Here is a 26474-nt window from a genome sequence, read left to right on the forward strand (position 1 = left end):
CCTGTCTATCCTTTCACATCAAAATCCAACAACGTATTTGTTTAGAACTCTTTTGGACTGTTTTCATTTGTAAATCCTGATTCAGATGAGGCAACTTTTTTTAAACTTGTTTTTATATAGCTGAAAGCAACAGTTAAAACGATCTACATCTTGCATTTTTGAGTAAACTATTCATTTAAGGTGTAAAGTCTATGCGAAATAGTGAAATTCAAGGCCTTAGACAGAGGAATTACTGAGAGGAATTCCTTTTCTGTCATTGTAACTCATCTGATAGTCCATGAACAAGAGTGCCCACAAGCTGTTCACATCTCCCACAGACTCTCGTAATGGTATTTTGCTGCAGGCCTTTGCAAGCCGGTGTCTATTGTTTAGCATATGGCGCATGACATCAAAAAACAGAGCAGGTGTGAAATACTTGGCTGTATCTACTGAGGTTATTTATTTTAATAGCTTCATCCAATAAAGAACACACAAAAAAGGTGGACATTTCCGTGGGATTGCATATTCTTTTTTGTTTTGAAATTAAATTCCAGTGAATTGTTGTTGAATTATGTTTAACGTGACATTTCAACTACCGAATATCTGTATTTGACCCTCTAACTCTAGTACTTTCTATTCTATTTGAATTATACTTTATCTATTTATCTTCTTTTTTATATAAAAAACTAACACTAACTTTCTATTTTTTTCTATTCTATCTACTTGTTTTTCTTTGTGTGTGTGTGTGTGTGTGTGTGTGTATGTATATATATATATATATATATATATATATATATATATATATATATTGTATAAATATAAATATAAATACCTTGCTACGTGCGTTAGGCTAACCGACACTTGTCATTTGCACTTACATATTGTTGCTCTTTTGTTAGTTTTGATTGCTTCTACTGTCCTCATTTGTAAGTTGCTTTGGATAAAAGCGTCTGCTAAATGACTAAATGTAAATGTAAATAAATAGCTTGTGACGTATAGGAATCTCTATAATGTATGCACAAGAATGGCCTGCAATAAACTCTGTACAATATAGACCCTGGTATAATATTTTATCTTTTAATATCTTTGTCTCCACCCACACTTTGAGATGCCCATCCTGAGGTTCACTATAGCTCCTGCGGTCAGATCCATCCCAGACTTGTGGCCCCTGTGTGAACATGAAAATTCAACTAATCCCTCTGATTGCATATTTCATAGATTCTCCAATTTTCTATTTTATTAGAAGTCATTGTATTATAATGGTTCTATTTTAACACCAAATTATTCAGTACTATCATTACTACAATGTGGATGGATTAAATATGTTTAAATGAATTTTTGTGCATACATGCGTATGAATGCATGCTATTTAAAATCTGTTGACAGTCCAAGAAAGAAAGTTTCACCTACTGAAATGGCGATTTCTTCCTCATCTATCTAAACGATTCCCACTCATTTCTTTTTAACTGCCACAGTGAACATACATTTACAACAGATGAATTCTGTGTCATTTCTATTTCAACTTGGTGTCCAGTGTGCTGTTCTTGGTTTGATCTATTTTATCTGTCTTTTTTCCCCTCCGTTATAGATCAGTGGATTTGTTTCATTTTGCTATTTAATATGCATTAATCATTGTTTATCAATAATTATTAACAGATATTTGTTTATAAAGAGCTCGCACTCTTATCGTGCCTTTCGTGCTACGTCACTTCCTTTCCCTGTCTCCTCTTCCTTTCCGCGTCGGCCATCTGTGATAATCGGTAAGAACACCATGAGCTCTAGTTTACTATGATATTTTTTACTGTTTTGAGCTAACATTTAAAACATATATCTCACACCACTTATGCACGGATGTGTTTTGTACCGCGTGTGTCACATATTCGCCAAATAGTCAGTTTTGTGCGCGGGTTACGGTGAGTGAATGGCAGCAGGGCCGAGTCGCTACACATGTGGAGAGCCGCGCTCTCAGGCCCTGCGTCCGAGGAACGCTCGCCGATTCAAATACAAAACTCACTTCTGCTTCCAACTTGTAAAGCACGGTGTTTCGTCGTGCATATAGACTGATGTGATTGTTTGCTGCAGACGGAGCTGGTTGGCGGTCATCGAGTAAAGTCAGCATGCAGAACGACGCTGGTGAGTTCGTGGACCTGTACGTCCCCCGCAAATGGTGAGTTCAAATTGAGCAGAAACGCTTGTTTGCTTTTGGAAATGTTGTCATTAAATCCTTGAAACACCTCGTCTGTGTTTGTTGATAATATTGTGAACTGTACGCACAGTTCGTTTATCTAGAAACATATTTACAGTTAAAATACTGGTTAAATATTTTGTGAGCACCTATTTGGGAACATCAATTTATTTATTCATTTTCTTTATTTCTAGCTCTGCTAGCAACAGAATTATTGGTGCCAAGGACCATGCCTCCATCCAGATCAACATTGCTGAGGTTTGACACCGTGTTTAACATTACAAAACTAGTCTTTTTGTTTATATGTAGGGATGCACCGATATGAAAATTTTGGCCGATACCGATAACCGATTATTCTTTATTTTTGAAAGCCGATAACCGATATGTTGGCCGATAAATCTATATCCAAATTGTTATATACTTTTTGAGAGCCTGATTACAAAAAAGGTCTCATCATTAAAAGCCACATCCCAAACACTTCAACATAAGCAGCCTAGTTTGAACGGTGTACGTTTTAAAAATATTTGTACTCTCCCATTACCAAATTGTGTACCGTTACACCCCTAGTATCTACACATGTATTTTATTTATTTAGTCATTTATCAGATGCTTTTATCCAAAGCGACTTACAAATGAGGTTAACAGAAGCAATCAATTGTAGTATTAAAACAACTAAAAACAGATCCAAAACTAAAAGCTGAAACGTTATAAATACTACCTATACACATTTTAAAAATAAAGAGATTCAATAAAAATGACAAATGCATACAACAACATTTCAAAACTTAACATTTAAATGAAAAGCAAAAAATAAAGCTAAAAACAATTCAAAATAGTAAAGAACAAAAGGTATAAGAGTATAATGATTCTAACATAACACTAAGCCAAACACCAAAAAAACAACTGCATGTGTAGCCACACACACATATACATATATACTGTATATGTACATAAACATTTATAAATTCAATATATATATTATATCATTTCCATTTAGTTTGTTGAAGTTTTAAAATAACTCAAATGAAATAAAACTCAAAACTTAATAAAAGACCTATACAGAAATAATAAATTCAGACATAATGTAACTAAAATTAAAATAAATAACAAATACAATTAATACAAATCAAATGACAGTAGTTTCAGTAATCCTAAAAAATAACACTGCCAAATTTACATGCTAAAAAACAACAACTTACACATAGTAAGAAATGGTTGTAAAAACTGAAACAGTAGTAGGAAAGAGGAGAAATAAAAAGTGATACTTATCCGGTGTCCTGCCCGGTGGAGTCGCACAGTAGAGTCGGTGGTCTTTACACTCTTCGGTCTTCATACGAGGAGGCCTTCACTTGACGCTGTTGCGGTAAATGAAGCATTTTTTAAATAAATAACCGTCAAAAAAAAAAAAAACTAAATTAATTCAGCTGGACACACTTTCCTTATTTTCTCCACAACAAATGGCCAAGCAAGCGCAGACACTGACAAGATACGCGACACAGAACGAGACCAAACGCGGTATCAGCACGTCTCCACACAGTAAACAAAACTATTATTATTAGATTAATGATATATTAATTAAAACTATATTATTAGATTGCATGCGCATATTATTAAAATTCTAAAATGCATGCAAAAAATGTATATTTTGCATTCACAAAACTGTTGGTATATATTGTAAGTGACACCAGCCAAAATGACAACTGTTAGATACCAATAGGTATATTAGTCTATTATTGTGAACTAAACAACAAAATCTCAGAGTTGTGATGATTAATGAGCTTCTCCTTATGGTGTTTACAGGTGGACAAGGCTACAGGCAGGTTCAATGGACAGTTCAAGACCTACGCCATCTGTGGTGCTATCCGTAGAATGGTATGTTCAAACACGCTTAAAGGGATAGTTCACCCAAAAATGAAAATGTAGCCTCCGGCCATCAAAGATGTAGATGGAGTTTGTTCCTTCATCAGAACAGATTTGGAGAAATGTAGCATTATATCACTAGCTCACAAATTGATGAGTGAATGAGAGTCCACAATCCACACGACTCTAGTCCATTAATTAACATCTTGCGAAGAGAAAAGCTGCGTGTTTGTGATAAATCCATCAAGATATTGGAGTCTTTTGGACAAAAACAAGTTCATTTTGGAGTGAACTCTTCCTTTAAAACCCATTCTTCTGCATCCGTATATCATATGTAGGATATTAAAATGTGTAATTTGGAATGTTCATATAAATGTGAACGCACAGATTCAGTTACATCTGGTGTGGTCTCAAGACATTTGCTTTGCCATCTGCAGGGTGAAGCTGATGACTCCCTCCTGAGGCTCGCAAAGAACGACAGCATTGTAGCAAAGTAAGCCCATGTCAGTAAACTGCTGTATTTTCATCTCCTTCATGATGATTTTTTTTGGCCGATTTTAAATGCTTTTTGAAACCGCTAGTGTTAAGTTTGTGGTTATGCGAAAAGATGCTTTAAACTTCCTGTAAGATTAAGTTTTCCTATTCGGCAACTGATTTCTTTGTTCTATAACCAGTATCAGTGAGCACTTTTAAGAGTTACAGCGCAACTAAAGGATGTAAAATCCTTTGTATTGAATATTATTGTTTTTTTTAAGTGTTTTTAATAATGCAAAAGACTAATTTTAATTACTCCCATAGTATTCACTAAATTTCTGCAGTTGTTGATCAAATGTGTGGTGGAATTGTAGACTGTTTAAATCAGACTGTGTTTGTTACAGGTGGATGCTAATTATGCTTCTCTCTAATGATTGCGTTTTTCTCTTTTCAGGAACATCTAAAGGAAGTTTCTTTGTAAAATAAAAAAGAAAATTGGACACCTGTGTTTGGGTTTTTAATATATGGTGTGAGTGCTTGAGAATCATTAATGGCTGCTTGGTTCTTGTATGTATTTATATTATATATTATTATATTATATATAAATACATAGAAAGTGTGTCTATGTATTTATTTAAGATTAACCGTGTTTTCAAAGGCATTGTTAGATGCCAGTGTTTCCTGTCATAGCTATGCAAAGATTTGATTTCAAAAACAGTATCATAGCTAATAAACCATTTCTTGTTATGATTTTAAATCATTATTTAACCTCCGAACAATCTCGAAGTAAAAAGAGCTGTTAAAGTCTGATTTTGTGGTAGCTGTACTTTAAAATTAAACGATTATAATCTTAATTCAAGTGATGAAGGATTTTGAAAGTCTTGAGTAATCAGTGTTGAGAACTACTTGTAAGGTTAACTGCCTGCTTTAAATGTTTCAAGCAGTTGAAAGCATTCGTTAGAAATTTAGAAAAGTAATGAAATGTAATCAGTTACATTACTTTAATAAAGTAATTGAAATAGTTACACTACTTATTACATTTTAAATAGGGTGATCTGGAACCTCTTACCAAAGTAGCCTTCAAAACACTGGAAGTAATGCTCTGGAAGAACAAGCGCTTAACGCACATTTCGGAGTGCACACAGTGTTTGGTTTTATAGGAAAATGCCGTTTTATAACTAAAGAAAGGTTAGTGTGTGTCTTTTTTTTCTGATATATCCATCTATTTTAGTTAAAAAAAAAACTATACATGAAATATTTGGCGACACTGATAATAGGCTAAAGCAGGGGTGTCCAAACTCAGTCCTGGAGGGCCGGTGTCCTGCAGAGTTTAGCTCCAACTTGCCTCAAAACACCTGCCTGCAAGTTTTTAGTATGCTAGTAAGAGCTTGATTATCTGGTTCAGGTGTGTTTAATTGGGGTTGGAGCTAAACTCTGCAGGACACCGGCCCTCCAGGAGCAGGATTGGACACCCCTTGGCTATAACGACGGGCCCCTGTCCGGTAGAGGTCATGTTGAGCTCAAACAGGCTCCTCGCTGCCATTGTGCGCCAATGACTCGAATAGCTTCCATGGGCCGCATCAGGTTCCTCCTCTGGAGGGCGGTTGGCGGCCCAGAAACCCGAAACCAGTGCTGCATTCAAGTCTGATGATATAACACTATACTATAACAGCATTTAATGCCAATATATGATACAGATGAGAGTAAAGTCACGCCCTTTGCCACTGTTTTTGAATATTAATCGGTTAAAGTTCATCTCATTCGGCATACTTGAAAGATGTTGTTTCTATACAGATGTTATCCCAAACTGGAAATTCCTTTGGAGTGAAAATCGTTGCAAAATACACTATAAATGTATTGTTCGAAATAATATTCATATTTGTGTACTTTTGATTCGATTTCGAATAAATAAATGTTACTTCACTAATAAAACCCCGAACTTTGTGGTGTTGATCAATTCCGTCCGAGACTGAATAATTTATAATAATCATAATTTATGCATTTAGCAGAGGCTTACAGTGCGCATTCAGGCTATAAATTATTATTATTTTTTTCCAGTATGTGTGTTCCCTGGGAATCGGACCCACGGCCTTTTGCGCCGGCTGAGCCACAGGAGCACTAAATAATAAAAAAACAATTGTGAGTTGAAATGTATTTGAATTATTTATATACCCAAATTGTATATTTTTGCTTTTTTTTAATGCCTTTTTTTTCTTCTTTCTTGATTATGGGCTTGTATAAGATTGTTAAAAAATAAAAAGTACGCCGTGAATAGGTTAAATTAGAAGAGGGCCAATAAGAAACAGCATCCGGTAGATTAAGCCCCGCCCCTCGAAGAACTCAAGGTTCACGCTAAGTACCGTTCTAGTCGCGTACATGATTTCTGCGCTTCAATGGCTGTCCTGCAGACACACTGAGGATTTGCAATCCACGCGTGGAAGAACGACTAATCTCATACTGCATGCACGTCTCATTTGATTGCATGTTTGATTCAGTTAAAGGCTGCATTTCCTCTCTGATGCCGGGAATTATTTCCAGCTTTAATCGACTTTACACGAGATAACCTCAAACTAGAGGAGACATACTGTCTTGTTTGACAGCTCTCAAGTGCATCTTGATTTTTTTATATATATTTTTTTCTGTATGTACGACGACTTTTAAATCCAAACTTATTTTGATATTTCGTCCATAATCGTCGGAGCAACATTAAAGCCTGTTTATAATAATAATAATTGCAAGTCCAAATTTTAAACGCGTCTCGGACAGCTTGTACTTTGCGAACTGAATCCGAATCGTCGCCGCTTCATTAAAACACAATAGCAGCGCTGATCTAGATTCACTGTTGTTCAGCAGCCCAGACTCGGGTGCACACAGCGCCTGTATGGGAGTGAAACTCTCCCACACGGAAGTGACTTCCACACGTTAGGCCAGTGGTCGTTTGTGTTCTTCTAGGTGGATTGATATTGGTTGCGTCCATTGAATTAGTTATTAAAATGATTCCTGACAAGGCACCAGGCGAGGAAGTGTTGCACGCTTCAGGAGACTTGAAGAAACAAGCGCACATCCCCAGCTTTGAGAAATACAAAGAGCTCTACATCAGATCTGTCGAGTCTCCTGAGGGTAAGCTTCATTGGGCAGGCCATTAGCAGATTAAAAGCTTTTTGTTTTTATTATTAAAAACAATTTTTTTTGTTTGTTTTTAATATATGCTTGTTGTTGTTTTATTATTAAAATATATATATATATTTTTTTTTTAATTCATACTTTGTCCAGATGCACTTCCTAGAAGAACAAAACACACCACATGCCCTTATGATATGCTTAAAAACATTACCCCCTGTTTATAGTAATACAAATAAAATATTGTAATAGTGTGTTTTGTTGTTATTTTTAATAATAAACAGATGAACAATTATTGTTGTTTTTAAATACTTAAAAAAAAAACACGTTATACTAGTACAATTGAAATATAATGTTTTAAATAATAATAGTACATCATTCATGCATTTATTATTGTCGTTGTTTTTATAAAAAAAAAATACTTTTAATAAATAAAAGTCCTTACTTAGACCAAATGCACTTAATTCCTAGAAAAGACACAACCATTTTATTTATTTATTTAAAAAAAAAAAACAATCTATTGATGGCTAGGAAATTCGTCTGTGGTTTTGCTCTGGATACACAAGTTATGAATCAGCTGCGCATAAATATTCTGGTGTGTTCGTCCTGTTGTGTCCAGAGTTCTGGGGAGATGTTGCCGAGGATTTTTTCTGGAAGACAAAATACACCGGGAAGTTCCTGGACTACAATTTCGACGTGACCAAGGGTGACATTTTCGTGAAGTGCATGGAAGGTGCCACAACCAACATCTGCTATAATGTTTTGGACCGCAACGTCCATGAGAGGAAACTTGGTGACAAAGTGGCTTTTTACTGGTTAGTATTTGTGAATTATGTGGTTTAAGTGTTTCAGTTTAGCCCGAAAGTTGTGCATGTGACATTAAGTCTTTTCTTGTATTTTGAGAGCGGTGTTAGTGTTTTGAATTTCAATGCGTCTACTTTTAACTGTCATTTTAGCCAATGTTGTTATGCAAAACAACATACAGTACAGTATAGTACACGTAATACCTCTGAATCGACATTGGTTTATGATGATTGCTCATAGTTCAGTCTACAACCTTTCAGTAATCAGCCCAGTTCTTTAAGCACAAGGTTAAACCACAGTTGTATTCGGGATATTTGGCCACAAATCTACATGGTTTAGATCCCATCCAGGTTACCTGAGTCGATATAATATTACTGGGCCTGGGCTATTAATACATTAACATGGCAAACACTGACAGACCGGGGTAAGTCAGAGCAAAACAACTGAGATAAATTTAGACTCTCAAGCTGTTTTAGTAAATCATGGAAGCTTGAACCAGGTCCCGCCAATAGCGCTCCACCCAGAATGAGGTGTATCTGCAGTGTTGCGTCTTCACAGTGTCATTTCTTCATGTGCATTGCAATGGATCACTTTATCTGTGCTGGATGCTGTCCATGCAGTTCATGAGGACTTTTTTTTTTTTTTTTGGCAGTCATTGTTCATTAGCATTCAGATCTACAAAAATAGCTTGTAAACCCTTTACGTGCAACAAACGTTGTCTGGGGCAGTTGCTAGTTCTCTGCTTTCGCAATGCCAGTTTAGCGATTGTGAAGTTTTCGATCGTTTCTTGTTACGACATAAGTTCAAATCATTTCAGAATTCAGTTTGAAATGCTCAAGTTGTTGTCTTTTGCCAGACATTTTATTCTATTCATTTTATTCTATTCATTCTATTTTAAGAATGTCAGCTGACATACAAAGTCAAAATAAAAAGCTACTTATTAACCTGTAGGGGACATTTAAGGGCACCTCTCACACCAAAATAAGGGTTTTCAGAAGTTTACAGCAATTGAAACATATCAGAAACATTGAGAGTGAAAATTGAACAAACAGGTGAATCTAGGAGATGCATGTTTTGTTAAACTGCCCAGTGTCTCATGTTCATACTTTGCTGTTGAACACAAGTGTCAGTATACATGACTGGTAAATGAATTAACTTTGTTAGAAAATATGTTGGAAAGTGTTTTTTTTTGTTGTTTTGTTTTTTTTAAAGAAGTCTGCTATGCTTATCAAGGTTGCTTTTATTTGGTGAAAAGTACACTAAAAACGAATATATTGTGAAATATTATTACAATTTAAAATAACTGTTCTCTATATTTATATATTTTAAAATGTCATTTATTCCTGTGATGCAAAGCTGAATTTTCAGCATCATTACTCCAGTCTTCAGTGTCACACAATCCTTCAAAAATCATTCTAATATGCTGATTTGCTGCTCAAGAAACATTTCTTATATTTACCAATTTGGGAAAACTTAACTTGCTTAATATTTTTGTGGAAACTGTGAATAATTACTGTTGCCTTATGAGAGTCATATTTCTGGGTGTTGTTTTGGACAGGGAAGGTAATGAACCTGGAGATGAGAAGACGGTGACCTACAGAGAACTGCTGCAGCAAGTCTGCAAGTTTGCCAATGTCCTCAAGTCACAAGGTTAAAAACAAATGCTGTTGAACTGTTGGTATAATAGTGACCAGCAGCAGGTTAAAGATTTGACATTGATGTTGTGTATTAAGACAATTGTTGGTCTCTTTCTCTCTCGGACTGTGCAGGTGTGAAGAAAGGTGACCGTGTATCTATTTACATGCCCATGGTGGTGGAGCTGGTGGTGGCTATGTTGGCCTGCGCTCGGATTGGAGCGGTCCACGCTATTGTGGTCAGTCCTTTGTCTTATCTTGGATCTTGGCTGTGTTGACTAACCAGCTTGTTCTAAAACTTGTAAAAACAAAGTACCCATACATGCTTTGCAGGGTGTGATCTCTATCAGCCTTTTTTTTCCCCCAAATGTTGGATTGTTTGTAGAAAAGATTTGGCGCTGTGTCAAAAATTGAATGCATAAGAAAAATACTATAAGCTGTTGCAACAGTATATTTACTCACATTTTTGTGTTCACAACCCAGTTCGCCGGTTTCTCCGCCGAGTCGTTGTGTGAAAGGATCATGGACTCTCAATGCTGTATTCTTATAACGGCAGGTAAGGAAAAATCTGATGTAATTGATGTCATTTACTCAAAGTGTGTAATCTTAGAGCAGCTAATCCCAAAGTGAATCAGCTGCGTTTCCATCTACTGCAAAAGAGCGCAGCTTTTCACATTGTTCACAAGTCTGGTGTTAATCATATTACCATCAAAAGCTGTTTAGCCTGCGGCTGCGATCTTTGAGTAGTGACAGGAAACTAAATGCTGAGAGTTTGGCAAGTTTAGAAAGGAGAATGAGTTTTTGGGATAAATTTGACCCCATAATCTATCATTAAGTTGTTTTGAAAGGCCGGAAGAGAAACTAAAACTAAAGAAAAACTAACTTCTGTTCAGGACTTTCTGAGAAACGGGCTCTTCACATTGGTTCATATATTGCTATGTCTTGCTGCCAAATATCAGGATATTTACGTTGTCTGATTGTAATTGAAAAAGAGACATTCCACTGAAATGATTAGTCTGATATTAGTCTTTTAGGTAGAGCTAAAATCTTTGACATTGCACTGAGCTTGATGCAGAATTCATGAGCTTATTAGAGGATTGCGAGTGGACTATAACCATAAAATACACATTTCAGCCATACATAATCTGTTATTATCAGCTAATAAAAGGTGATCTGTTATTATTACCTAATAAAAGTTTACTGTCTTTGTCTTTTTGGGATTATCTGGGAATATTAGATTTTAGGTAAATGAAAAGTTAATAGAAGTTGTTTTATTGTGTGTTTCTCTCCCTTTCCTTCCCTAGATGGTTTTTACCGCGGTGATAAGCTGATCAGTCTGAAGCTAATAGCTGATGAGGCGCTACAGAAATGCAGGGACAAGTATGATAAACACTAGTAAAACTAGTAAAAATGAGTTGTTGTGCAGTGCTTATCATATGTGCATGTACTCACAGTTATTAGGTTCAGTTTGTCAAACGTGGAATAGCAGCAGTAAAATTATGCTTGTTTGGTTCACTAATTCAGTTCCACTCAACAATTTTGGTCCCTGAATGATTCTTTAAATACTGGACTGGACAGTGTTTGGAAAATCCCTGCATTTAATGTCTTGAAGCAGCATTTATTCACACAGTTGGATCATTTTCAATTTCAACAAATCAGGAAATATTACAATTTAGAAATTTTTTTGAAAAACAGTTATTTAAAATGTCATTTATTCCTGTGAAGCAAAGCTGAATTTTCAGCACCGTTACGCTACTCCAGTCTTAAGTGTCACATGATCCTTTAGAAATGATTCTAAAAATATAAATTCTAATAATTTGCTGCTCAAGAAATACTGGAGACCTAAGAAAGTGGCTACTGTAGTTGTGTACATGCTCAGGAGAGTGTGTCTTCAGTTCACTTAATTCTTTCATGTCTTTTACACTGTCAGGTCTTTCACAGTGGAGAAGTGTATAATGCTAAAACGCCTCACAAAAGAAGATGAGGCTTCGTCTGGATCGCTGTCGCCCCCTGTGAAACGCACCTGCCCCGATCTGCAGGTGAACTTAACCTCTGCACCAGCTAACAGGCTTCACACTTAGTTTTTTTCATCTGGATTTGTTTCTTGTTCATTTGGACATCTCCACATTGCTGCAGGTGTTTTTGTAAGAAGTCTTTAAGCTAACCAAGGCTTTATTTGATCAAACATTCAGTAATATTGTGATCAATTATTCCAATTTAAAAGAACTGATTTATATTTTAATGTTAAAATGTAATTTATTCTTATGATGGCAAAGCTGAATTTTCAGCATCATTACTCCAGTCTTCAGTGTCACATGATCTTTCAGAAATTATTCTAATATGCTGATTTGCTGCTCAAGAAACATTTATTATTATTATTATCAATGTTGAAAACCGTTGTGCTGCTTAATATACATTTTCAGGTTTCCCCTCATGAGCACACGAGGCCATGGCTTTGACACTATCCTGAGGTTTGATTTGAGTTGAGTTTATAATATAGGTTAAAAAGAAGCCACACACTTTGTGCATCAAACAAAAACAAAGCAAGTAAGCCTTAATGTATTATAACTAGGGATGCACCGATATGAAAATTTTGGCCGATACCGATAACCGATTATTCTTTATTTTTGAAAGCCGATAACCGATATGCTGGCCGATAAATCTATATCCAAATTGTTATATACTTTTTGAGAGCCTGATTACAAAAAAGGTCTCATCATTAAAAGCCACATCCCAAACACTTCAACATAAGCAGCCTAGTTTGAACGGTGTACGTTTTAAAAATATTTTTACTCTCCCATTACCAAATTTAGTCATAAAAAAGTCTTACAAATAAATAAAATAATGCATAAATAATGCAAACAAGTCACTGGACATCATTACACGTGTAAAGAATCAAAATGAATGCGCCACAGATCAATAAAACAGAATAGCCTCTGCACGGACAATAATTAAATGATTTTAATTACTAAACCATATTGTTGATGAAAATAATAAGAGAAAAATACAAGTGGTTGTTGTTATTAATAATGTATCAATGATTTTGAAAAATTAACAAATTAATACCACTGTTTTAAATAGCAGCCGTTGAGCTGCGCGTGCTGAAGCTGAAGAGCTGAATGAACATGGTAAACTGAAGCGTTTTGCTGAAGAAACTGAAGTGCTCTTTAAACTTAACCAAACGCATTCTATATGAGATAAATCAGATATACATCAAATAAACACAATATTACAACGTACAATTGCACAAAAGGCTGCAAACGAACAGCGCGCATCTGAAGTGTCTCTGAAGGAAATAATGCATTATTTATCGGCTTTAAGATATCGGCCAAATTTTCTTATCAGGCCGATACCGATAACAGAAAAAATTAGCATTTATCGGCCGATACCGATATGGTGGCTGATATATCGTGCATCCCTAATTATAACGCCTGAATCAATGGAGAGCCAATGGGGAATAGATTCAGATGAAAAAGTACTGCATTATCCCTTTGTTATGGTTTCTCAAATGTTAACTCTCGTCCTGTGGAGTTTTGAGTCTTGCATTGTCCTGAGTGTTACAGATATCTCATGGTTGTTTAACAAAGGTTTTGTCACTGTTGTAAATCCATAAAGGCCTGGCATGATTTCTGAGCTGTTGTGCTGAAGACCTTTGCAACAGTTGAATGTAATATGTGTACATTCATCAATGCAAGATGACCTGTTTAAAAACCGTTATTCTAATAATGCCAGTTGGACTTTTATATAAAATATCTTTTGCATTTCATTTCCTCCTTCAATGTGGGTCCATGTCTGTGTGTCCTTTTCCTCTTTCGGTGTAAGTAATCTCTCCATTAACCCCCTTTAGCAGGAGAAACAGAAAGAAAGATTAAGGAAGGTCCGTCCCCCCCCACAGGTATTTCATGTCTCCTTTGTGCATAACTTGTTTTGTTTAAACTCCTCCTGTCTTATTAACACGGGTTTGTGTGCTCATGGGCGGCTCTCTCGCTCTTTGGATGGCTCAAGACCTTTATCACTATTCTCACATTCTCTCAGAATGCAGTGTGTGTGTGTGTGTGTGTGCGCGTGCGCGCGCGTGTTTGCTTTTGCAAATGCAATTTACACCATTTATGCACGCATCAGACTTGGCGTTCATCAGTAAGTTATGAGGCCATAATTTAAAGCCATATTCTTGCTTATTAAAAACTTGATGTCTTCAGAGCCTTTAAAGTCTTAATGCATCTTAATGTATATAAAATGTTAACTAATTCTTTATTACATTCAAAAATTGAGATATCAACTGCTGTTCAGTATTCTAACGTTTGTGAATGATGGTTATTATGAAGTGATTGCCAATTCTGATCCATGAGTTGGCACTGAAAACCTTTTACTGTGGCTAATAAAAGTACTTCTAGTCACATCTCTGGTAAATGACTGGTGTGTCCTTTTGTCCATATTCTAAATGATCTCCTCACATAAACTTTATTGGTCCACTAGTGCACGATTTCATCACAGATGTCTGGAAAGCTCTTATAACGTTATAGCGACTAGACTCTAATAGCTCTCTATTGTGTTAGCAGTTGTATTTCACTTAGATGGTTCTCTCTGTGTAGTCCAACACTAACTCTCTCCTATGAGCTCCATGCAAATGCTCATGCTACTTAAATGAACACAAGTGCTCACGTAGTGTTCCCTCAGTCTCTGAACTGCATGAAAAACTAGATTTGTAGAGTTGTCTGTTACGTTCATGTCTCTCTTTGTTTGTTCGTTAGAGTTTTTGTGTTTTGCTAACAACCTGATCTTTTCAGATGCTTTCTCTTTCAGTTTTGAGAACACCTTTGACTAAAGCAGATGGGCTTATGCGCTCCATTCACTTTGGTTAGATTGAACTGAATGAATCTAAGTCTGACTGGAATAAATACCACCATGAGCTTCTAAATAACGTGTTGTATGCATTATTTGCATACAACACTCTTCACGTTTCATCTTTTTGCTGATTTCAAGTCATTCTGGAATGAGTGTGTTTATAAGATGAATGATTGTTTTCCACTTCAGTGACTCTTCCCTGTAAAAACGAATTGAAAACCCATTATAATCAACAATACTTATGGAAGTCTATAGACTGGAGGGTTTAAAAGCAGAAATGTGAAGCTTGTTTTAAAGGGGTCATATGATGCTTTTTTTAAAGCTCATTATTTTGTGTATTTGGTGTAACAGAATATGTTGACATGCTCAAAAAACACATTATTTTTCAAATACTGTACATTATTGTAGGTCCTCTATGCCCCGCCTCTCTCAAACGCTTCGTTTTCTACAAAGTCCCTCCTTCCGACAAGCGCAGTCTGCTCTGATTGGCCAGCTGACCCAGTGCATTGTGATTGGCCGAACACCGCAAGCCCTCGTCGGAGATGTAACCCCCCTTACCATAATCGCGAGCTTCATCTTTCAAAATAAATGTAAAGACAGAGCCCGAAAGGGGTCGCGTGACAGACACAGTGATGAAGCTGGTATGTGTGCAGTACACAAGCCACGGTTAAGACAGCTGACTCCACTGTGATCTCTCTCATGCTCTGTCACACACACACGCGTGTGCATGCACGCACACACACACACACACTCATGCGCAAAACTCAGCATTTGAACAGTCAATAGCAAATACTTAAACTAATAACAAAACAGTAGCTGATTCAGAAGCGCCAGATTGTCATAGCAAAGTCAGAATTACCTCCTCTCCTAGGTTCACGAAACGGTCGTCCATAAAATGCATTGCTGTTCTGTTGTAAGTGATCTTAAAGATTTCTAAATGCATCTACTTTCAGAAGGCCAAATAAAGTGCTTTTGCTTTCTTCTAGAAACACACAGCGTCTCCCTGACATGCTGCTTCAACACTAACTGCGGTTACTGAAACCATGCCTTCTTTCTTTGCGTGAACATTTGGGCGGCATTATGCTAATATTTCCACATAGTGAGGTAGATATGTGGGGGCGTGTTAGAACGAGCTGTTTTAGGGGGGTGTGGCAGAGTCTTAACTTTGATAAAGAATATCTCTTTGGTTTTGAGACTTTAGTCTTTGCAACTTCAGGGATCTTATCTATGCACAATCAGCTTGTAACACTCCAAAGAGAAAGGAAAACTTGAAATCGCATCATATGACCCCTTTAAAGCGCTTGAAAAGCACACAAATTCTTGAGTAAAAATAGTTTATTTAGCTGTGGAATTGTCTGAATTGTTCTTTGCAACTGGACTATTTTTCTTGGTGGATCTGGTTCAGTGTTGTTATTTTAACTAAATCTATTAAAAATTGTTTTTGTTAATTGAAATAAAGCTGTGATTAAATATTATATGGAAAAACCTAAACGAAAATGAGAAATGTTGTCCTGGCAATAATTACAAGTTATAGTACTAAAATGACTAAAACTGAAATGAACATGAAAGCTGAAAATACCTAAATAGAAAGTAGAGTAAAAATAGATAAATAGAAGCACATAACAGAGTTACTAAAGCTTAAACTAAAATTAAAATGAAAACTGAAAATCTAAAAAATCTAATTCAGAATAAAAAATAAAAAATACTGCACAATTATATGCTACATAAATAATACTAAAATCCGATCTGGTTATGCATCACCAATGTAATTCCTCTTGGTAGAGCTTGCTCTGTGTAAATGGTTCCTGTAAATGAGGAAGTAACTGGAATTACTTTTTATAGAGTTGTGATTGAAACATGATTTAAAAAAAATAATAATAATTTTTTATAAAGATAAAGGCTACGAGAATGATAAAGTACATAGATAAAGCATCAGTTCATTTTGTTGCACTATAGTTCTACAAAACAACCAAATTCACTTGAACAGACATGATGTTATAACTACAATTTTGGAACGAAGTAGGGACTTCTCTTAACTTGAAAGCAGCATTTGTTCTGTTCAACCCAGCATAATTTACAGTTGATGACCTTCTCAGACTGATTTGATATTGACATCATGTTGTACCGTTCTCTGGAGTGTGACACCAGCAAGAGTAAACACAAGTTATACGGGACGAGCTAACTAGGTGCGCTCCCTGTGCTGTGATTGGTGCAGGTGCCGTGGAATCCTGAGGTTGATTTGTGTTGGCACTCTCTGATTGGTGGAGCATCAGAGGAGTGTGAGCCTGTCTGGTGTGATTCAGAAGACCCGCTCTTCATCCTCTACACCAGCGGCTCTACTGGGAAACCGAAGGTAGATCCTCCAAACAACCCAGTCCTCTTTCAACTGTGTGATATTTTCTTTTCATATACATATTTCAAGTATATATTTGTCCCTCTTTTTTCTACCACTCCTCTAGGGTGTATTGCATACAGTGAGTGGCTACATGCTTTACACTGCGGCCACCTTTAAGTTGGTGTTTGATTATCACTCTGATGATGTGTACTGGTGCACTGCAGACATTGGTTGGATCACCGGCCACTCATACATCACATATGGGCCCCTGGCCAATGGCGCGACCAGTGTGTTGGTGAGGGGAACGCCTAATAAGCACTTTTTGCATTATGCCCTGTGCTGTCATTTTCTTTATGTTAATAACATAATGACTCATCAACATAAGCATTTATTGTTGTATAATATGAATTTTAATCTTCTGCTTCTAGTTTGAGGGTCTTCCCACATACCCGGATGTGAGCCGAATGTGGGAGATTGTTGATAAATATCACGTCTCCAAGTTCTACACAGCACCCACCGCCATCCGGCTCCTGATGAAGTACGGCAGTGAGCCCGTTCAGAAGTACGTTTGTTGTCTGTTGTGTCTGTCCTAGATTTAGTAGACTAGAGAGAGGCTTTCCACAGTCATGGAGAATTTGTTAAAATCAGACGTGATCAGTTGTGATTTCCGAGCTTGGAAGTCATGGAAATAAAAAAAACTTCAAATTGGAAACGTGCATTACTGTTCAAAAGTTTATGCTTTGTACATTTAATTATTTATTCAAAAATGTAATACTTTTCTTGAGCAAGGATGCATTAAGTTAGATTAAATATTTCTATTTCAAATAAATACTGTTCTTGTAAATACTTTCTATTCATCCAAGGATCCTAAAAAAGCATCATAGTTTCCAAAAAAATATTAAGCAGCACTGTTTTCATGTTGATTATAATAAAAAAAAAATTGAGCACCAAATCATCATATTAGAATAATTTCTGAAGGATCGTGTGACACTAAAGTCTGAAGTAATGATGCTGAAAATTCAGCTTTGCATCGCAGGAATAAAATATATTTTATTTTAAATTGTAATAAGATTTCACAATATTGCTGTTTTTTACTGTATTTTAATTAAATAAATGCAGCCTTGGTGACTATAAGACAACATAAAAGTTATACTGAGCTATCAAAATATTTTAGAACGTACAATTATTATTATTTTTTCTTTCTATTCTTTTTTTTGTGTGTGTGAAATCCTTATACAATAGACAAGAATAACTAGAAAAGTGTGAAAACACTGACTGGATGGCTGACAGTCTGAAAAAGCTCTTTAAAACTTGCTTGTGGAATGTTCTCTTGGTTTAAATAATATTTTTTACTGACACACTGTGTGTGTATATAGAGTAGTATAGTGTTTACAGTATAAATTATGATGTTTAGGAATAAGTATTGGCAGTATTATGAATGTGTATTTTTTTTTTTTATTGCCATTGCTAGTTAATCTGTTATCCATCTAGGACACTTTCTCCCATTGCCGGAGAACACTTGATGATAACTACTGATGATAACACTTGGATAGTACTCATCTCTTTGTGTTATGTAATTGCTCTGTATTTTGTCTTGCACTCTGTTTGCTTACAAAGTCTGCAAACTGAGCGGTGTGCCTAGATAATTTTCTTGTGTCCTAACTTTTTACTGGTATTCAGAATAGTTTGCGTGTTTGTTGTCGTCAGGTATAACCGGACCTCCCTGAAGATTTTGGGGACCGTAGGGGAGCCCATAAACCCAGAAGCCTGGCAGTGGTACTACAGCGTGGTGGGAGAGAAGAGATGTCCGGTGGTGGACACCTTCTGGCAGACTGAGACGGTATGAACTGGATTCTAACCATTCAGACCAGAGCAGTAACATCCATGTTGCTTTGGAACCGTCTACTGTATGGTCACTTGTCTTTTGTTTTTGTCTTCCTCAGGGTGGGCATGTGATGACCCCTCTGCCGGCCGCTACTCCCATGAAGCCTGGCTCTGCTGTGAGTGAACCTGTGATATGAATGAATAAATGAATAAAAAAAAGTTTGGGGTTGGTAAGATGTTTTTGTATTTGTATTTCTTTTGCTCACCAAGAGACTCGTTTCACTAAGAGAAATCCTTCTAATATGCTGAGTCGGTGCTCAAAAACATTTCTTATTATCGGTATTAAAAACAGCTGTGCTGCTTGATATTTGTGGAAACGGAAAATAACAGCATTTATTTGAAATAGAAATGTTGTAACATTATAAATATCTTCAATGCCACTTTTTAGTATTTGAGTGCATTCTTGCTAAATAAAAGTATACATTTTTAAAAAGAAAAACAATTTTACTGACCCAAAACTTTTGAACAATAGCGTATATATTTGTCATGTTGCTAAAAGAAACAATTAAATGATACAAGGCTGATGCAATGTTCATTACCACAGATACTGTAAAATAATTCCGTCTGTTTCTACAAAACAGAAACCTATTTGTTAAATTAAGCGTAGTATGGTACAGTAGAATTGCTTTTATTAATTTCTGTATGGTGGTTGATGTTTTTTCATTTTGTAGACATTTCCCTTTTTTGGGGTTGTACCTGCTATTCTAAATGAGTCAGGGGAGGAACTTGAAGGCCCAAGTGAGGGCTATCTGGTAAAGTGAATTTTGAAAATAAATAAATAAATGGATGTTCCATATGTTTTAAACCTCTTAACGCTAATTAATCAGCTAAATTTGATCCATTCAAGTTTAAACACGAGCGCTTCTCTTTCTCAGGTGTTTAAACAGCCTTGGCCAGGTGTGATGAGAACTGTGTACGGGAACCACGAAAGGTTCGAAACCACCTACTTCAAGAAATTCCCTGGATTTTACGTGACTGGAGATGGTAATTTGTGATGATTCATATTTAGTGTTACTATAAGTGGGTATCATATAATTGCGTGAAGTGAGAGACGGTTTGTGCTTTAGTTAAGGGTGTTATGTGTCTGTCCAGGTTGTCGTAGAGATAAGGACGGGTACTACTGGATCACTGGAAGGATAGATGACATGCTGAATGTGTCTGGCGAGTAGAGGATGAGGACATTCGTTCATTTATTGTTCCTTTAATCCCAGTGTGGAGAGAGAAGCTGTGTGGACTGGACCTACAGATGCTAAAATTATGCAGATTAATGAGTTTGGAAAAAATGCTAAAGATGAAGTTCAGGCCACACATTGCAATCATTTGTCTCTTGCCTGTTTTCTGTCTCTACTGATATGACTCTAGAAATTTACTAAGCATTGAAGTAGCCTAATTACCAACAAAATGGCCTGTAATAGAGCAAAAGCTTTGATATATTGGTGCTGGATCTGTTTCTTCCAGGGCACTTACTGAGCACTGCAGAGGTGGAGTCGGCGCTGGTGGAGCATGAAGCTGTGGCTGAGGCAGCGGTTGTGGGGAGGCCACACCCTGTTAAAGGCGAGAGTCTCTACTGTTTTGTCACCCTCAATGATGGAATCAACTACAACCAAAAGCTGGAGGTGGAGCTTAAAAAGCAGGGTACGTGTAAATGATCCATTCAAGAATTACGATTCTGTCGTCATTCAGTCACTCATGTAAAAGGTTGGTCACTTTTCGTTCCACTGAATTCCATTAATACGCATATGAATGCGGGACACAGGCAATGCAAGCTTTTTTTGCGTTCCAAAGTTTGGTGAACGCTGCCCTGCAAATTCGTATCGTGTGAAGACCAGTAGAAGATCGGTGTGGTCTTAGCTAAATTAAAAGAACACAAACTTTACAGAAAAGTGATGTAAATGACCTATTTATACATTTTTGGATGCATTATATGTGGGAATTATGTTTCTTAAAAAGACGCCGGAAAGCATGGTGTCATATTACAACCTTTGCATTAGTCGTAGACATTTTGCATGTGCAAAGTCTAGTGCATTTGAATATTTTCAATACAGCAAAAGTGATTTTAAACTGTCACACTTTAATAGGGATAAAAAAAAGCCCTTTTTAAAACTGCACTTCTGAAGTCATGAGATTGCTTTTGCTTTGCTTTGCTTTTTTGTTTTGCTTTGTCTCTACTGCATTTATTTCTATTTTAATTAGAATATTCCTATTTTATAAACTATCCCTTTAAGTGTTTTGAGCTTGTCTATTAATTAAATAATAATTTACAAATCATTGAGTAATATATATATCTGTGTGTATATATATATATATATATATATATATAAATTTGGTTCATGAACTACAAGTAATGGCTTTTTCCACTCCCTTTTTTTATTTTATTTTCCTTCAAACAGTGAGGGAGAAGATTGGTGCCATAGCTACACCTGACTACATTCAGAATGCACCTGGCCTTCCAAAAACCAGATCAGGTATTAGTATTGGACAGTTTACTGTTAGCATTCACAAAAAAAGTTTTAATATTTATGATGATGCTTAAGTGTTCTTCTGTTTTTTCCTGTTTTATTAGGTAAGATCATGCGGCGTGTGTTGCGGAAGATAGCGTGTAACGAGCAGGATCTAGGTGACGTGTCCACATTAGCAGACAGCTCTGTCATTGAACAACTGTTTGAGAACCGCTGCTGTACTGCTGTGTGACCACCAGTAGCATCCCTCACAACGCCACCGTCTGGCCCCAACACGAGCTTCAGTTCTGGAGGGAAGAGGATGAGTCTGAGCTATAATGGAGTTTAGGATAACGCTAGTGGGCTGACGGAAAGAAAAAAGCTTAGAGATGTATAATTCCTACTGCAATTCGCCGACTTTAAGAAATCTCTTGGAAACCCAAGGTTTGGGTTTGGCATAGAGTTTTAACTGCATTTTTTACAGGACCCACTTATATGTTAGAAATCATTTTTACCCCCAAAAGTTTATTTTTATTATGTTTATAATTTCCTCCTCTTTTCTCCATGTTCAGTTCTTTCATTAATCTTTATATGACTACACTGTCCTGCTTTAATTGTGCCAACATAACCTCAAAAACTTTTTTTCACTACTAAAACGGGAAAATAATATGTTATGTCATGATTTTGTTGTGTACTATGTAATAGCACTGTTTAAAATCACTCTGCTTTGGTCGAAGGTTTCATTTTTAACATTTAAAGCTACACATTGTATAGAACTTTCTATACAGGCCAAAGCATGCATTAATATTTACCAGAATAACATGGTATCATGCAGGTGTATTTACCATGTATATTTTATCCCTGGAACAGTTTGCAAGTTTGTGATAAAAGTTTGTGTGAACTGCTTTTATATTTCTCCAGAAAAGTTATGAAAGAGCTATGATTGACTGCATAAAGGCTGTATGTTAATTTGAAAACACACTCAACAGAAGTGAATGACATTTCTGACCATGATGGTCATAGTTCTCTGAATCTAAGATGACACTTAGACCCGTTCAGTAGGCTTTCCATTTATCAAGTCATATTTAAATGTGTTAAAATCTGTATTTTATATTGTGAAGGTATCCTCTCAAGAAGCTTTTTCAGGAGAAAAGTGATCAAATTCCAGCCGTTTCATGAGTGTATGGTGCTCTCATGCACCACTACTGCATCTCTGGGCTGTATTTGTTGCTATTGTCAAATTGATTTCTTCCATCTTGGCATTAACTGTTTTGTTGGTGGAGTTTTGGATATTTCATAGCTCTTATTGTGGCCGAGTATTAGCTGTCAATGCTTTTCTCAACCCTGTAAACATTCACTAGCCCTATATGATGAGCGACTGAACCTTTGAAGTTTAGATTGTGTTTTTTACCCTTACGTTGCTTTTCATTCATTTTCTTGTAATCATTTGATCAGAGCAATGTCTCAAACCGAACTGGGTGAATTAAAGTGCTGAAATTTTAAAATGGTTTTGTCATGTTTATGGTTTCTGCATGTGCCCATTCCTTCTACTTTTGCATGTATTTTCTGGAGGAGTTGCTTCTTAATAGGTTAAGTCATAATGACTTAATAAATAATCATTATCTGCTGCTATTGAAATAAATGTATACTTTTATTTAGCAAAGATGAAATAAAATAACCAAAAGTGACAGTCAAGTAAAGGCTGTTCTTTTGATTCATTAAAGAATCCTAAAAAAAAAGGGAGGGGAGAGGGGTGCATCACTTTTTCCACAAAAAAATATTAAGCAGCACAACTAATATTCAGAAATGTTTCTTGAGCAGCAAATCGGCATATTAGCATGATTTCTGAAGGATCATGTGACACTGGAGTACTGATGCTGAAAATTCAGCTTTACATCACAAGAATAAATTACATTTTAAAATATATTAAAACCGAAATTTTATATTGGAATAATATTTTAAAATATGACCGTTTTTTACTGCATTTGGGGGCAAATAAATGCAGCCATGGTGAGTTTAAGAGACTTTAAAAAAACAGTAGAAGTCTTACTGACCGAAAACTTTTAAAGGGTAGTGCATGTTCCAGGTTTCTGACCTTTTCAACCAATTTGTTTACCAACCTAAAATAGCATTCTTCCAAATTCCTCCACAATTGAGAACCAGTTTTTATTTTTTATTTTTTTACTGTTATATTATTTACAGTTATTATTTAACGTTTCGTGCACGAAAACAAGCCTTTCTCTTAGCTCTGTTTTTGCTGTTGTACCTTTAAGACATTGACTTCTATGCATGTTGAATTGAATCAATTAATTAATCATTCTTTTGAGTCTTTTTATTAACCGGGTGATTCAGATTATAAATTCGAACTGAATGATTCGTTCACAAAATTCGACTCACTGAATCAGAATGAAAGCAGTGTTCGAATTAACAACTCACGGAAATGAAAGATTATCAGTGAATAACGACTTACATTTCTTTCTGTTCCTCACACAAAACTATCGCAATACCGCGTCAAGTCGTCGATAAAAAAAGACTGTCTAATCACTCTCGCTGTACTTTGATGTCACACACAGAACGGTCTGTGCAGTGCTGCTTCAAGTCCAACACCTATTGTGTTTTATTAGGAGACGCACAACAGTTCTTCTGTGGCTTTATAGGTAATATTTTCACGTACACAATTTAGCAAAATCAGACAATATTGTCTAATATATACCACAATATTAACTTCTTATTATTGAATTGTTGTAAATAAATATCACATTTGCAACTGGTCAGTGTTCAAAAAATGCTGGGAAATCACTTCACGTAGCCCTACAAGAGTGCTTACTGATAAACTGTCTGAAAAAAAGAAAGTCACGTTTTAGAGAAAAAAATCACCCACTGACTTTCAGACACCAAAGCTGCTACATACAGTAGTAAAGACTTTCTACTTCGAGGACCTTGATAGAAATGTAGTGGAGTGAAAAGTACAATATTTGTCTTTCAAATGTAGTGAAGTTAAAGTCATAAGTCAGTGGTTCAAAAAATGCTGGGAAATCACTTCAGGTAGCCCTACAGAGTGCTTACTGATAAACTGTCTGAAAAAAAGAAAGTCACGTTTTAGAGAAAAAAAATCACCCACTGACTTTCAGACACCAAAGCTGCTACATACAGTAGTAAAGACTTTATACTTCGAGGACCTTGATAGAAATGTAGTGGAGTGAAAAGTACAATATTTGTCTTTCAAATGTAGTGAAGTTAAAGTCATAAGTTCCCAGAAAAATTAATACTCAAGTAAAGTACAGATACTCAAAAAGTGTCCTTAAGTACAATACTCAAGTAAATGTACTTAGTTACTGTCCGCCTCTGGTGAAAAGCCCACTGACCATCTGTTATTCAAGCCGTGTGAAAGTGATTGAATAATTCATGCCAGACTGCTCAGTTTGCTGTCTGGGGATTGTGCGGATCAGAGGGTGGTCCACTCATTTTTATTTGTGTGTGTATGGTGGTAGGGAGTGGATTAATGTGACCATTTTCACTGTCCTCACACATGCATTTTAAACGAGAGATGATGAAGTGATAAATTTATATAACGACGTATGGTTTGATAGTCATTTATGAGTTGAGGTAACCGGTGAATCCATACATTTGGCAACAAGAAGACTGAGTGGCATTGAGCTAATGTTTCTCTTCCCATATTCAGCTGGAGTATATTTAATATACAGCAATTGTCTGCAGCTGGTGAACCCGTCTTACTCTCTTCATGAACCCCTTGTTGATGTTATTGATTTTCATAACACCAGGCTGTGTGTAATTCTGCCCTATTTTCAGTTCATAATTATAAGTATAATAACACTCTTTTACACACACTTACACTTTCGCCCTCTTCAACAGATTTCATTTTCTCCTTTTTTTTATTATTACCACTTGATTTCTACTTCCATCCATGTCTCCTAGTCCTTTCATCTTGAGGCACTATTGATGTTTGTTCTGTGGTACTTCAGGGATGCAACAAGCCCTGGGTCAGATTATAGCTCAATATTCTCCAGGAGGTTTTGTGGTACGGCTGAAAGCTCTACTGCATCCTTGTCTTTGTGTCTGTATGGCTGAAGGGCATCAGGTCTCGTGTTTGTGTGGATTGGGATTCACCGCAGCGAGAGGCAGGTGAAAATACACAGTTCTACATGCAGTCTGGTTTGACCTGAGGTTGTTTCTTTGTTGTTGGTGGTCAAATAAAAAAATAAAGCCTCTTATGTTACTTCATTGATAGTCATAACTCATAAGCGATTAAAAACACATTCAGTTTGGTAGTTCATGTGGAAAATAAATTTAGTATAAATTTATATATTATATATCGTATATATTTATATATAACGTTTGACTCAGAAAGTGATATTTACTGTGATATAGTGATTTTTATTTATTTTTTGGTAAAATTAATACTTTTATTAAGCAAGGATGCATTAATTTGATCAGAAGTGACAGTAAAGACATTTACAGTATTACAAAAAAATGCATCATGATTTCCACAAAAATAATAAGCAGCACAACTGTTTTCAACATTGATAATAATAAGAGTTTTTTTTGAACAGCAAATCGGTATATTAGAATGATGACACTGAAGACTGGAGTAATGATGCTGAAAATTCACAAGAGTAAATTACATTTTTAAAATACATTAAAATAGAAAACAGTTATTTAAAATTGTAATAATATTTTCCAATATTATTATTATTTTTACTGTATTTTTGATCAAATAAATGAAGCCTTGGTGAGCACGAGACTTCTTTCAAAACAAAATCTTATATATAATCTTATTATTATTATTATTATTATACATAAACTGAATTTACATATTTAAATACCTAATTCGTCCATTGACTACTATTTCAGGTGGATTAAAAAAGCTGTAGCCCTATCAATACACAAAGAAAGCA

The 26474-nt window shown here is 35.9% G+C and overlaps 2 protein-coding genes and 1 long non-coding RNA gene across 5 annotated transcripts; 2 read left to right on the forward strand and 1 right to left on the reverse strand.

The window, feature by feature from the left end:
* The first annotated feature begins 1661 nt into the window (after window positions 1-1661).
* Window positions 1662-5019, forward strand: rps21 (ribosomal protein S21). 2 transcript variants are annotated; one of them, XM_016243873.1, is made up of 6 exons: window positions 1662-1739; window positions 2062-2146; window positions 2359-2422; window positions 3965-4036; window positions 4462-4517; window positions 4953-5019. In XM_016243873.1, the coding sequence occupies exons 2-6, from the start codon at window positions 2097-2099 to the stop codon at window positions 4960-4962; spliced, it is 252 nt and encodes an 83-aa protein (XP_016099359.1). In that variant the 5' UTR covers window positions 1662-1739; window positions 2062-2096; the 3' UTR covers window positions 4963-5019. The 2 variants fall into 2 exon arrangements, with proteins under 2 accessions (XP_016099359.1, XP_016099360.1); XM_016243874.1 differs by having other exon boundaries at window positions 4462-4527; window positions 4953-4998.
* LOC107559861 (uncharacterized) lies at window positions 4536-26474 on the reverse strand. The gene is made up of 3 exons (XR_001605664.1): window positions 26463-26474; window positions 14584-14587; window positions 4536-4681 (listed from the first exon to the last, which is right to left on the reverse strand). It is a non-coding gene; the product is annotated as an uncharacterized lncRNA (long non-coding RNA).
* LOC107559859 (acetyl-coenzyme A synthetase, cytoplasmic-like) lies at window positions 6882-23067 on the forward strand. Of its 2 annotated transcripts, XM_016243870.1 has the most exons (19): window positions 6882-7618; window positions 8238-8433; window positions 9981-10072; window positions 10192-10295; window positions 10540-10612; window positions 11361-11436; window positions 11987-12095; window positions 13904-13951; window positions 17117-17254; window positions 17361-17531; window positions 17665-17798; window positions 18944-19076; window positions 19180-19236; window positions 19792-19872; window positions 19996-20104; window positions 20213-20281; window positions 20579-20755; window positions 21511-21585; window positions 21684-23067. In XM_016243870.1, exons 1-19 carry the CDS (start codon window positions 7492-7494, stop codon window positions 21809-21811), a joined length of 2097 nt encoding a protein of 698 aa, XP_016099356.1. In that variant the 5' UTR covers window positions 6882-7491; the 3' UTR covers window positions 21812-23067. The 2 variants fall into 2 exon arrangements, with proteins under 2 accessions (XP_016099356.1, XP_016099358.1); XM_016243872.1 differs by lacking the exon at window positions 13904-13951.

Source organism: Sinocyclocheilus grahami, unplaced genomic scaffold (assembly GCF_001515645.1).
Source record: "Sinocyclocheilus grahami isolate Dianchi unplaced genomic scaffold, SAMN03320097.WGS_v1.1 scaffold703.1, whole genome shotgun sequence".
Lineage (NCBI taxonomy): Eukaryota > Metazoa > Chordata > Actinopteri > Cypriniformes > Cyprinidae > Sinocyclocheilus > Sinocyclocheilus grahami.